This window comes from Hippoglossus hippoglossus, chromosome 9 (assembly GCF_009819705.1).
Source record: "Hippoglossus hippoglossus isolate fHipHip1 chromosome 9, fHipHip1.pri, whole genome shotgun sequence".
In the NCBI taxonomy this organism is placed as follows: Eukaryota; Metazoa; Chordata; class Actinopteri; order Pleuronectiformes; family Pleuronectidae; genus Hippoglossus; species Hippoglossus hippoglossus.
The window spans coordinates 21491681-21504672 of record NC_047159.1 but is presented as its reverse complement, the minus strand read 5'-3'; the positions used below and the strand labels follow the sequence as shown (position 1 = coordinate 21504672).

Here is a 12992-nt window from a genome sequence, read left to right as displayed (position 1 = left end):
ATGAGCCTATCGCTGTCTTCGACGAGTGGACCACATTTCCCAGAATCCTCGGCTCAAAACAGACGACAGCGGCAGCACATGCGTCCTGAACATGGCGGCCTCGGTTAAAAAGATGGTCGGCGTGTCAAACGAGTCCAGCAGCAGCAGCGACGACGAGGCGCTGAGAAGATGCCAGGAGGCCGTGTGGGAGACACGAGTTGTGCAGGAGAAAGGTGAACGTTGTGTTTGTTTGTTTGTTTGTTTGCGTGAGAGACGTCACAAGCCCCTGTCGCGATGGTGACGTTCACCCACAATCACACTTCTCCTCCATGTACAGATGTGCTAGCTGAGCACTTTAAGTTGAGCTAATGTTACATGACATGCATAAAGATACACATGGTCTTTCTCTAACCGCACCGAAGCTGTAGCTTAACACTGAACGAGCTCGTCTACCTGAACAGTGTACTAGTATATCACCACAGTACTAGTATATCACCACAGTACTAGTATATCACCACAGTACTAGTATATCATCATAGTACTAGTATATCACCACAGTACTAGTATATCACCACAGTACTAGTATATCATCATAGTACTAGTATATCACCACAGTACTAGTATATCATCATAGTACTAGTATATCACCACAGTACTAGTACATCATTATTTACAGTTAATTTGCTGTCGTTTACTTGTTTTTTTCCCTGTGTATTTTCAGAGGACAACAATGTGAAGCAGTCTAAACGGTATGTCTGTTTCCTGTAACCACTCAAGCAATAGCCAGTCTACATAAAGCAGTAGTGTAACAGTTGTAAACTTATAATAAACTTAACAAATTTATTGTGCACTTTTCAAAGTGTTCACACACATAAGAACAGAAAATACATGCAGTGCAATTACAAATGATTGACAATGGATGAAATAAAGCAATGAAACCAACAAATTAAAAGATTAAAAGTAATATAATAATTAAATAAGGCAAAAATAATAAAAATAGCTTCAACCATGTTATAAAAATGCTTTTTTATAAGAGTGTATAAAGAGGATACTGAGTTGGCTGGCCCGATCTGTAGGTTTGATGTAGATGCATCTAATGTAGGTTCTGTGTCCCCACTCATTATTGGTGGCCTTCTTAATTAGCATCCTTATAGACATGGTTACATGTATCTTTATCATTGCAGTATTATAAATCTAAATATGATTCATATGCTGTGTCAGGGAATTAGCGAATTGTGCATATTTTAATATCTTTAATATTGTGTATGAGAAACATTTATACTTTTGATTAGGATGTTACACGTTTAGCGCTAGGAGTCGCCATCCTGTCTCTGGCCTGAACAGTCTCAAGAAAATAATAACCATCTTGTTATGACTTCTACTAATAAGGACTTGTTATCTGTTCCCTCCCGTATGGTATAATACTGAGGTTTCTTTTGTACTTCCAAGTTTTTTGGCTTGACTGTTCGCATGCACGTTGAACCAAGGATCTTCTCTCAACAGATCTGTGTTGTGATAAATTCATATATTCATTCCAGTAAGGACAGCTGAGGCTCCTTGAGTAAATCATTTTATTCACCAACGTAAACACAGGTTAGAAATTCAACCACCTTTCATCAAACATCTGTGCAGAAGATTTTCATTATCATGCAGGTTGAAGCAGCCGCAGTGAAACGTAATGGTGAAATGGCTGAATTAATAATAAGTGGGAGTAGTTTTTAATGTTGTCTTGCTGTGCAACAGTGTTGTCGTCGCTGAACATGAACACGATGGCAACGAGCTCCAGGTTAGCCAAGGGTTCCGAACGCACGTTGCAAAAAAGTTGGGACATCTTCTTGACAGGTAACTTTTCTAAAAAGTTTCACATGTGAAAGTGAGCTTTTTTTAATGTGAGTTAAGGTTGCACATGCTTTCTCACCTCTTTTGTTCTATGTATGTTGTAAGTTCTATTTCAGAAACGCAAACCAAATCTTCATCCTGTGTGGAATCAGCAAACTGTGATGATGCCGATGATGAAGGTTACCTTTCTCTTGCTTTTAAACCTTTACTGCTTTTATGAGTTTTATGCAGTCTTCTTTTGAAGCAGGGCTAATCAGGATTATTTTCTTTCAGGATTTCGTTTGTTTTCTACATCCATCCCAGGGCAGACAGCTGAGGAGCCTCCAGCTCCAGTGAGGCGTCGGCCAGTTCCTAGCTCAAGGTTCTTATTCACTATACTTTTTATTTTCATCATAAATGTAGAAATGTAATGTTATATATATTTTTTTATACCTGTAAATGTATTAAGATGAATTCTCTGTCCTTCATAGTGACAGCGACAGTGAGATGGAAACAAGGCTGAGAGAGGCAGCTGTGTCGCTCAAAGATCTCTTTCCCTCTTTGAAACTGCCCTCGACGTGTTCACCTCCCTCAACGGAGCCTCCCTGCTCAGGAATAATAAAGAAAAAGGTGGCAGAGGGAGAAGAGGGCCATGTTGTTAAGAAAAAGAAAAAGAAAAAGAGGAAACAGGATCAGGAGGAAAGTGCACAGGTGGACACTGCAAGTTCTCCGGTAAATGCTCACAGCAACAATGAGCATGGGAACTCAGAACAGGAACACACACAAGTCAAAGTTAAACGGAAGAGGAAAAAGAAGAGAGAAGGAAACGAAATGGAAGAAACTTCAAACTGAATTTCTACTGAATGACCTTTACTGTTCTAGGATGTTTGTCTATGTTCCATTCTGCCATATTCTTAATTGGATGATGAGATATAATTCAAAATATTTTAATATTATTGCCATGGTTATACTGGAAATTACCACAATTTGTCATGTAAGAGACTCATTAAAGTGTGAAAACACATTTCAAGGCAGTGAGATAAAAAAATAATAATAATGTGGGTAAAGTGTGGATTACAAGTTTCTGAATAAAATTGTCCATTTCTGAATAATACAAAAAATTGATAAAAATACATTTTGCTGTTGATTGTCTCTTGTATTAAATCTTCTCTAATGTGGATCCTTGTTCATTTTACAGTCGAGTCAGAGAGTCTTTGAAACATCAAAGCTGAATCGTCCTCCTCAGCCCCCGACTCCAGGTTTCTCTGGAGACGTACCCCAGAGGTAGCTGCTCATCACAAAACACCATCAGTCCCTCTAATAGTGAGGAGGCCCTGCATTATCCGAGCACTGCTACTGTGCTGTAGAGACCATTTGTGTAGGGATGTAGGAGCTGATATCTGTTGGTGAAGGTGAGAGGAGGTGAGACTGGTGACTGTCTGTCGTCTGAGACGCAGGATACAGCTCCAAGCTCTGGGAAGATGCAGCTGACGAAACATTGAAAACTAGGTTTATTTGGACAGCAAAGCTTTTGGCAAAATTAGTTTTGAATGTTTCCTTCTAGTACTTCATAAATGAAAAGAGTACTAAAAGCTGTGTGGACATTAATACAGCACCTAACAACCGTTTTCTACCAATAGATAAAACCAGATGTTGGCAGCCTGGGCAGAGAATTAAGTCGCATAAATACTTTGTTTTCTTGATGAGTAAGATGAGAAAATCAATACTACTCATTCATTGGTGGAGCCTGGGGATATTCTCTGTAAGACTGGAAACAGGGAGGCAACTATCCTGACCCTGATTGAAGATTTTTAAAAAATCCACCAACTACAACAATTTTTTTTTATTTGTACACACCAAAATTTTAAAACCATGTTATTTCTCTGATTATTTCTAGTAGGTCACACTTGAAGAAGGGCCTGGGCCTGACACATTACTTAACTAGGAGGTAAAATAAATACGTTTGTGGGAGCTTGAACACGGGGATTGTCACTTCTTTCCAGCACCTAGTGTTTACCAAGTTTGGATGTGCAAGCTTTTTTGTAGTTTCAGATTATTTCTTGACCAGAAGTTGTGACTCCTTGGATTGTTGCTGTCATCCTGAGGTTGTCAGACAGCTAAAGAATCCAAGCAACCCGTCTGCTGCCACCGAGTCATATTAGATGAGTAGAAACGAGAGTGATATTAATTCTTTCATCTAACTTAGGACAAGAAAACAAATGTTTTCCCAAAATGTTGCTTTAAAATCTTAGGTGTTAACACATTATTGCAGAACATCACAACATCTCAAATTCGTCTATTCCATTGTCATTTTATCCATTAAAAAAATATATTAATGATAAATGTAGTGTTGGAATGGTCAAAAAGTCATTCACACTAGGTAGGATAGCTCGCTAATATTTACATAATTAGTAGTCAATCCAAACATGTTGTATTAGGATGTAGATGTCGGGGAATACACCCTTATTTACAGCTGCATACCTGGCACAGGTGTGTGAGGCTGCAGGTGCAGAGACTCTTCCTGTAAATTCGGGTCCGTCTGTTCCTCAGGATCCGCTGTCAGAATCTAAACAAAACATGAATGAATGAAAACGTGAAAACTAAGCACATTTTACCAAATCATTTAATACAAAATATTGCTATGAACCCTTTCTTCTAAAATCCAAAGCAGAGCAGTTACCGGTCTGACAGTGGAGAGGCTGGTCAGATTCCCCAGGCTGCTGCCGTCAGTGATGACCATGGTTTGTGACAGCAGACTGGACGAGTGGTACTGTGGTGAATCCAACTTGCTGTACACTGAAATGTGGTACAGATTAATAACTCCGCAGTCACCTAACATGTTTAACTCATCTCATTGCATTGCTGTAGCCTTACTGTGACAGGGCAGCTGCGTCATGGTGGCCATGAACGGACTGGCACCCATGTGGCTCTGAAGGTGTGATATTGGCAGCTGTGAAGAGGCGTGAAGCTGCTGCTGGAATGAGATGGGCTGAAGCGTTGTGAAACCACCCCCCACATTGTTTATGATGGGTACGGTCTGAGGCTGCGTGGAGGCTAAACCTGTGAATCAACATGTGAAAACATGGTTCTCAGATTTTTTTCTTTATTTTCTTACGTAGGACAGAAATGAGACTGTGAGCAAATGTTACCGATGAGGAGTGAGGACTCCCCCAGGCTCATGACGCTGGGCAGTGAGGCCATGATGAGGCTCTGGGAAGAAGCAGAGGAGGAAGACAGACTGTGGAGGGAGGTCAGAGTGCTTACTGGCGGCAGTGGGCCACTGCTGGACACCTAAGACAAGAGGACAACTTGATCATCATGACAGCAGCACACACAGGTACTATACACCATAAACTAATGTGGACAGGAACCACTTCACATTCTCTCACAGGCTTGTGGTTATGGGTCTCGAGGAGTGTGTGGCTGGGCTCCAGTTGGACAGGGCTGATCACTAGACGTCCCACTCTCTCTCCTCCGCTACCTCTGGCTGAGCTCATAGTGTCACACAGGATTTGCTGGCTGTATTTCACACCTGGAAAACAAATTAAGTCAGTCCCTAAGAAGACAACATCCAGAGAGCTGACCATGGGAAATCCAACTTTGCGTAACAGAACCCTCATTCTCCTGAATTTCACTTTGTCCTTTTAACCTGTTTGTGCTTGTCTGAAGTGTGTTAGGGTATTACCATGGTCCGGGCTTGAAAGGTTGAGGTTAGAGGATGAGGCAGATTGGTTGGTGAAAGGCGTGTCGAGGGCCAGTTTGTGACGGAAGGCCTCCTCTTTTCGGCGGTTTGCAAACCAGTTGTACACCCGAACTTCAGTAACCAGGTTGGAGCCCAATCCAGCAAGCTGAGAGGGGGACACTCCTCTCTGGATACACTCTGCCCTGAGAGAGGAGGAACATACAGACTGAGACTTTAGCTCATCAGAATTTGACAAAATAAGAGAGATTCTTTGCAAACCACAATGAGTATGAACCTACGGTTGCTTAACATACTGTAGGTGTCAGCATTTGCACCATACAAACCTACCAGGAACACAAATGTTTTTTGTACATTTTTGTCGTCAGATTTGGGGTAAAAATAACTAAATTAACTAAACTAAACTAGTCCAGACAGTAAGTTTTTCTATTGAGGTACTTTCTAATAATAATGACTCCAGCCAGTCTCCACATATGTAACAGGGTTAGCCATTTTGAATCATATAATGTTCAATCATAGTTATGATAGTTGAATGAAAAAGACCAAAGACTAATTTCAACATCTAATGTTGAAATTGGTTACGTGTGTAGCTGAACACATCAACAAAATTACAATATCTAAAACATTGATTAGAAGAAACAGTTTGTAGCATAATGGAAAGGTCTGTCAATGTTAGTAATTATACATAAGAAAATGTCAGATAGAGATGAATTGAGCAGCAATGACAATTGACTTGGAAGAGTTATTGCCAGTAATGGTGGAATATGTGAGTAGGTATATCAAGCAATCTTGTTGTAATCATAGTCCATGATCAGCTGCCACCACTATCACGATCCACCACTATTTTTTATATGTTACAGATGACAACAACCTATTTTTCAATCACCTTTTTAATTTTTTATGGCATTACCACCTTTTCTTTCTCCTAAAGTCACATCAGCTTTCGATTTCTGTATTTGTTTCATTTGTTGGAGCTCTCCTGGCTGGTTTGAAGTGGGTGGCTCTCCATTGGGAAGAGGTGATGTTACATATATCAAACCTTTAATATACAGTGTATGGTACCAAGCAGATTTTAACAGCATTTCTTCAGAAAAGATATAATGCCATTTGTTTTTTTCCACTGCAAACTCTTTTCCCCCCATAACTTAAACTTTTGCTGATTTAGTCATGAGTATTTATTGCTATTGAGAAATGCAAGATGCATGAGATCAGGTACCAGGGGCATCAGGGCTAGGGGCATTTCAGTTTTTAAGGATGTAAAAAACGGAAGTGTTGTCTTCACTATATATCACCTGTTACACTCCTCCACCAACCCCTCTCTCTCCTCCTTGCTGGGGTTCTTCTGTCGTTCGTAGGCATGGAAAAGGATCTGCAGGGACGCTGGACCCCACTTGAACCTGTTCCTCCGTCCTTTCCTCACCTCCTCTTGCTCATCCGCCGATGCGATGCCATGCTTGGCATTGGTAAATTCTGGAAGAAAATGGTACTGTGTTTTTCTTTTGGCCTCAGTCTCCTAGAGGACTGATATTTGATGAGTGTGTGAAAATGTGTGCGTGTGTGAAATGTGATCAGTGGTTGAAAGCAGAAACTTGGGTCTCTGCAGCTCCACATCTGCTTCAGTACTCACGCTGGCTGATCTCGCCCTGCTTCTTGACGTACCAGCTGTACAGAGACGCTCTCTTCTGGTTCTTCATGGGCGTGCCCTTGTTGAGGTGCTGGGAGAGGTGGGACTGGTTGAGCCCCGTGGACTCCACCACCTCTCTCTGAGGGAGATTGTGCTGCTGCATGTAGCTTTTCACTATTTTTGCAACATGCCAGGGGTCCTCCCTATTAGAGAAAGACCTTTTTTGAGTGCATTTGCCTCCTATATCCTCATAGAATTTAAATTATTTGAATGAAGCATATCCCTTTATCTTTCCCCCAATATTTCTTGGTGTTTGTAACAATTAAATCCCTTCTAGAAAAGTGCTTAGCAGGTACAGCTTTTCTTTTTTACATTTGACACAAAGCATGGCCACTGAGACGGAAGTATGGGGAGGCTTATTGACAGAGAGAGATAAGGGAAAGCACACAGGGACAAAGTCCAGGCCTTTTAGATCACTGGAGGGGAAAAACATGTAAAAGGTTTATAAAGCCTCATTTGACGCTTTCTAACTGTCAAGTCAGGAGCAGTGAAAATACACAAAACAGCCAAAATCCCAAACTTTAACTGATTTAAATTCATCTCAGATATATATTTTTGGTATTTTAGAAGCAAAATAGCATTTTATTACTTTGTAAAACATTTACATCTCTTATCCAATCCGTACATTCCAAATATTATAAATCAGGTCTTAGAACTGAATGTAGAAATATCACTTGTGCGTTGTGTAAACATGAACTCTCGTGACCAGCCCTCCTCCATTAATCTTCACCTATGCATGTAACTTATTTATTAAGAAATGTCCGGAGAATAATGATGGGGGTGGGTAATTAGTAACTAGCATAGGAGGAACCCTCTTTAAATTCGCCTCAGAAGCCAGGTTGCAGAGAGAGGGACAGAGAAGCAGGAGAAGGTGGGAGGAATTGGTAAAGAGAGAAAAGAGCTTTAGAAGAAAAAAGAGGGGTTGACAGGTAAACTGTTGTTTCAACTCTCACATGCTTAGTTGTGATGGTGCAGGAGGTGAAAAAAAAAGGGGTGATGGTGAGCTGAGGCATTTTCAAATTTAACTAATCATGTCGTATTGGGAGGCACAGACAAATTGCTGTGTGAGAACAGCAGTAGGTGAGAGATTAAGGCAATTTGGCTGTTGTCATGGAGCCACCAGAGAAGTGCTGGGATCTACTTACTGCAGGAGCTGGTCGACTTCAACCCTCAGTTTGGCCGCCTCCTCTGGGGAAAGCTTCTCCAGCTCTCGGAATATAGGCGGTGGGAAATCCATTTCTCCCTCCTCTGAGCTCTCGCCGTCCCCCCTCTCTCCCTTTTCAGCACCAGCACTTGTCCTGTCCTGCTCCAGTTCCCCCAGGGCTTGGACCAGGACGTCCCGGGACAGTCCGGATTCCAGCAGGGCCCAGATCATCTGCTCCTGAAGAGAGGTCAGACAGCTCGGCCTCGGCATGGCTGCCCTGGCCGTCTCCTCTCCCTCCATTCGTCTGATGCCTTACCTCGCTACTGCTTCGCAAACAAACACTGCTGTCATGTGCACTACCACGCTCAAAGGACGGCCGGCCAGCCAGCGTTGGGTCTCATTATAGCCGTAGTCCCACTTCAGCTCCACAGAATTTAAACTTTCATTTTCCTCTGTGTTGAATTTCCTCCCGATGTGTCCTGAGCTGCCTGGTTTTAGATCTACACCTGCTGTTTTGCTTTCAAAGGTCAATTTTCTTTTTTTCTTTTTTTTTTTTTAACCTTCCTCCTCTTCACCCCCTCCTCCTTACATGCGCCCTGTGAACTTTGTCCCCACTCTTGTCAGTCCCCAACAGTGACCAAAGTACAGTTTAAAAAAACAATAAATAAAAGTGAGGAGATGTTAACGCTGCCAACAGAGCTGCGGAGGAAACCAGATCACCTCTCAAAGCAGCCACAAAGGACAAGTTATGAAAACATAACAGAGAAGTTGTGAGGTACATTTATATGTAGAGATATTCTGTTTTCACACAGGAGCTGACTTTTGGGAAACACAGAAAAAATCTTTTTAGTCTCAAATTTGAATTATGGATATTCCACACTTTAATTTTGAAGCAGGGAATTAAAAATGTCTATAGGCCAAAGTTTAACATGATAAATTGAACAGACTTATCCTTAGATTAACTGAACGCAACCACAGCATGACCTGTTGTGCAGTATGAGCCACTTGAGAGTGCTGTTGTGCCATCGACACATGAGAGCAGCCCACTGGGGGAGCAGAGTTCAGGTTGTGGCCTGCACACACTGTGAAGAGAGAAGAAGAGAAGAGATAGAGATGACAACTTTTCAAGTCCTCTCTTGAATTTCTTCAGAATTTTTTTTTGCCTGTGTTCATAAATGCCTGTATGCCCGATGGTAAAAAATAAAGTATTGAGAAAAGTATCAAGAAAATCTGCATAAGGCTGCAAAACTAAAACTAGATTATTAAATTTAACATTATTAGAATGCTATAACTGAAAATGATTGTGAAATGTGCATTTTATTTGTTAAGCATGTGGAGTTAATTTAGACTTCTTTAATGTTTAGAGCAACCAATCAACATAAGGATTGCCTTATTGATTGTGACAAATCAGTGTATATTTTTTGGTGAGTTTAAAGAAAAACTTACAGGTACATTTTTTTATGAAATTAGCCAGAGCAAAAAGAGGCAAAGCTCCTAAAAACCTAGGAAAGTATTCTTCTCTACCATGAAAGGCATAGTAGTATTGATTAGTAGTGATTGGTCTTAAGAAAGTTGGCGTTTGTTCTTTACTTTAACATTGCATTTCACCATTTGGGGTAATGCCGAACTATTGCTTTTGTGCAGATTGCACAAAGTCCAGCCTATTTTTGTGTCCACAGTATTCATGACAGAAAGGGAGCTTTTGTGAGTTTCAGCTCTTTGGTTAAAATGAAACCATGTGAAATAAAAAAATAAAAAAGTTTACAGGGGAAATGTCTCTTTAGTGAAACTGCAAAGGGCAGCAGAAATGTTACATAGGACCCAAACCAGACACTGGTGTATTCTAATATTATAAGGATAAAGGAGTTAATCACTGGTTTCACATTAACAATGAATTATATTATATAAGTGTTTGTATAATCTTAATATTAACTATATCTGTCAAATAAATGAAGTGGCGTAAAAAGTGCATTATTTACCTATTGTGGAGTAGAAGTATCACATAGCGTACAGTTCCTGTTTCTGTACAATACTTGAGTAAAAGTTGCCTAGTTAATTTCCACCACTGGTAACTTGTATGTAGGACTTGACCTTCGTTTTCATTATTAACTATATATTCTCCTTTTGTGTTTGAATATGAAATTGTATGCGTATCGTTGTCATTTATTTCCCTTGTAAAGCATCTTAACTAGACCATCTTAACTAGATTTTTGGTTTTAGATATTTTATTTCAGAACATGTATGAAATTCAGGACCAAGATAGTCATCCATTCAGTGTGTTACTTATCGATAAAATTATAGTGAATCGGGGGCCTTTAGGGGTCCCTGGACCCCACTGTGAGAACCCCTGATCGAACCTGTTGTTATATCTGTTACCTTATTATTTTACACTCCATTGGCTCACTTGTTGATATTTTAACTGTTTATCTCACTTTGTTATCTTTGCTGCCACTCATCTCCATTAAAACATCTGTCCTTTTCGGATACAAAGTTAAGGATCAGGCCAAAATATTGTTCATGTTGTGAAATTGATGTGAGTGACTGTTATAATATAAGCTGACTGCCGGCATGTTTAAACTCAGCTGTAACTCAGCATTTTCCTACTTTTCCATGTCAGTCTATTTTTTTTATTTCCTAATTCAAGATTTTTTTTTGTCTTTAATCCACTGTCTTTTTTTCTGTCAGAGAAAGTTGGCAGGAATGATGAGTTGGAAGTGGACTGGGAAGAAAAGAGGGCAAACTGAAAGGGGAGAAAAACCTTTGAGAGTTAATGTAGTTCTTTATCTTCACTCTCTGAAAACGCTCGCTTTCTCTGCCTGGATCACCTTATCCCGTTCTCAGGTTCAGCCTATCCGCACCTTTTTGTGTGGAGCTGGTGTTACCCCACCCCACCCTTGGGAAGATGGCATTATACTGTATTTGGAAGGGTAACAGAGCTCCCTCTATCTTCCTGAGACATGCCACTGACCTGTAATTAAGTCCCATTGTACTATTCAGAGGACACTCCTCAGCAAACAGACAGAGGGCAGTGTGTGTGGATTTCCAGCGGCTCAGATACCGCTGTGACTAATGCTCCGCCACACAAGCTGGGTTTATCAAAAAGGACCACATGCAGCACACATTAGAGCCTCCATTTTCCCTCTACAGAGAACTCAAAGCTATGTTGATTGGTAATGACACACAATCCACACTGTCCATCTCTCATTAGTGAGCCATTGCTGGCCGCCTCTGTGCGTATAGTCTCACCACCAGCTCTCTCTCTCTCTCTCTGTGTCTCTGCCTCAGCCTCGTGTTCCCCACACCACCACCCTTCCCGTCCCCAACGCCGCCATTCAACCCCATTGATCATGCATGCAGAAATTTAACACACCCCTTAATTCTTGTCCAAATAGCCCCTGTCCCACTTCCAGAGCTTCATCTGCTCATCTGCAGAGGATAGAGGATAGGCCTGTGTGCAGGCAGGACATTGGCTTCAGCACCCAGTGAGGATGAATTGCGTTAGAGAGGACAATCGCAAATCTAAACCTGTGTACGTGCATCCCGTGTTAGCTTGTCATGTTGCCCTGAAATATAAATATAGGGACATAACCAGCACTATTCTTTGCTTGATGTTATATGTTTCAGTGTAAGCATGCACAAAAAACACCTTCCAAACTCGGGCCTTGAGCCCCCAAACTTTGCAACAAACTCCTGAGTGTGACAGAATGTGTTTTATGCCGGTAAGTCAAAGCCGTCATTGTCTTTGTTTGAGTCGCTGAGGCTATTGATTGGCCTTAACATTGGCTACCAGGTCACATGTTGAGTCAGTGTTGAGAAGATTAGCCGGAGCTGGCTTTGGTACTAATTAAATACTTAAACCCCAGCAATGAATGAGAACACAGCACCCAAACCTCCTGCTATACCACGTTGCACAAGCCCGTTTGCATTATGGAAGATGTACAATGACACACAGATGCATTGTGGTATCTCTGGTGATATCTACAGCTGCAAATGAGGACTCGTACAAATAAACACTCCATTGACTTCAATGACTATCAGAGGATAGGTAGTTTTAGGAGATTAGGTAATATAACTGACGTCTGGAAATGTAACTCACCATTTTGTAAATTGTATTGTAATTCAAGCACCGTACAGTATTGCAGTATAAATGAGTTGTATGACTTTAAAGGAGAAACATTGTGTCCATGTCTACCTATTTAAACAGGCTGGAGGTGATGATTGATAACTTATTTCCCAACTCCGACTGTTGGCCTGTAGTTGTGAAACTGATTCACTTTGTGACTTGACCATTGCACCGTGACGTCAACACATTTATACAACAGCAAGTTGTGTGTGAATTATGTCTTCGCTGCTATCAAGACATTATCTTTTAATTATTTCTAATATATAATATTATTATTATTATTATTATTATTAATATTATTTCTAAATTATTTCCACTTGATTATTTATATATTTTTACTGCTGAATAAATAATTGAATAAATCAATCAGTCAATTCACTGTGTTTTTGCATGTGGTTTGTCAAAATTTCATGATAAGATTTTCAGTTGTTAAAACTTTTGAATACGTCACTAAACCAGTGAAGACATGATGACAGATGAGTTATTGTAACTGAAAATTGTGCCTGTTAAGAGTCTATTTGAACTATGAGAGAAAATGTGTAAA

General features: G+C 40.6%; 2 protein-coding genes across 9 annotated transcripts; one reads left to right on the top strand and one right to left on the bottom strand.

Annotated features, from left to right (window-relative positions):
* The first annotated feature begins 29 nt into the window (after positions 1 to 29).
* On the top strand, positions 30 to 2911 carry c9h12orf43 (chromosome 9 C12orf43 homolog). Of its 2 annotated transcripts, XM_034596409.1 has the most exons (6): positions 30 to 212; positions 701 to 728; positions 1723 to 1821; positions 1924 to 1997; positions 2092 to 2179; positions 2289 to 2911. In XM_034596409.1, exons 1-6 carry the CDS (start codon positions 92 to 94, stop codon positions 2647 to 2649), a joined length of 771 nt encoding a protein of 256 aa, XP_034452300.1. In that variant the 5' UTR covers positions 30 to 91; the 3' UTR covers positions 2650 to 2911. The 2 variants fall into 2 exon arrangements, with proteins under 2 accessions (XP_034452300.1, XP_034452301.1); XM_034596410.1 differs by lacking the exon at positions 701 to 728 and having other exon boundaries at positions 38 to 212.
* On the bottom strand, positions 2729 to 9030 carry hnf1a (HNF1 homeobox a). 7 transcript variants are annotated; one of them, XR_004615025.1, is made up of 11 exons: positions 8327 to 9030; positions 7125 to 7324; positions 6790 to 6967; positions 5483 to 5682; positions 5187 to 5329; positions 4947 to 5088; positions 4672 to 4857; positions 4478 to 4593; positions 4279 to 4363; positions 3815 to 3939; positions 2729 to 3197 (listed from the first exon to the last, which is right to left on the bottom strand). XR_004615025.1 is itself a non-coding variant. In XM_034596404.1 (11 exons), the coding sequence occupies exons 2-11, from the start codon at positions 8554 to 8556 to the stop codon at positions 3151 to 3153; spliced, it is 1614 nt and encodes a 537-aa protein (XP_034452295.1). In that variant the 5' UTR covers positions 8557 to 8562; positions 8642 to 9030; the 3' UTR covers positions 2729 to 3150. The 7 variants fall into 7 exon arrangements, 5 of the variants coding, with proteins under 5 accessions (XP_034452295.1, XP_034452294.1, XP_034452297.1 ...); XM_034596404.1 differs by lacking the exon at positions 3815 to 3939 and having other exon boundaries at positions 2729 to 3284; positions 8327 to 8562; positions 8642 to 9030; XR_004615024.1 differs by having other exon boundaries at positions 3170 to 3284.
* Positions 9031 to 12992: the final 3962 nt, after the last annotated feature.

Bases quoted from the DNA above. Each gene is read 5' to 3' on its own strand.
- c9h12orf43 (XM_034596409.1), top strand. From the start codon at position 92: ATGGCGGCCTCGGTTAAAAAGATGGTCGGCGTGTCAAACGAGTCCAGC. The intron at 1,998-2,091 runs GTTACCTTTCTC...ATTTTCTTTCAG, and splicing joins TGATGATGCCGATGATGAAG to GATTTCGTTTGTTTTCTACA. The intron at 2,180-2,288 runs GTTCTTATTCAC...TGTCCTTCATAG, and splicing joins CGGCCAGTTCCTAGCTCAAG to TGACAGCGACAGTGAGATGG.
- hnf1a (XM_034596403.1), bottom strand. From the start codon at position 8,625: ATGGAGGGAGAGGAGACGGCCAGGGCAGCCATGCCGAGGCCGAGCTGT. The intron at 4,858-4,946 runs GTAACATTTGCT...GTTGATTCACAG, and splicing joins GGAGTCCTCACTCCTCATCG to GTTTAGCCTCCACGCAGCCT. The intron at 4,594-4,671 runs GTAAGGCTACAG...ACCACATTTCAG, and splicing joins GACGCAGCTGCCCTGTCACA to TGTACAGCAAGTTGGATTCA.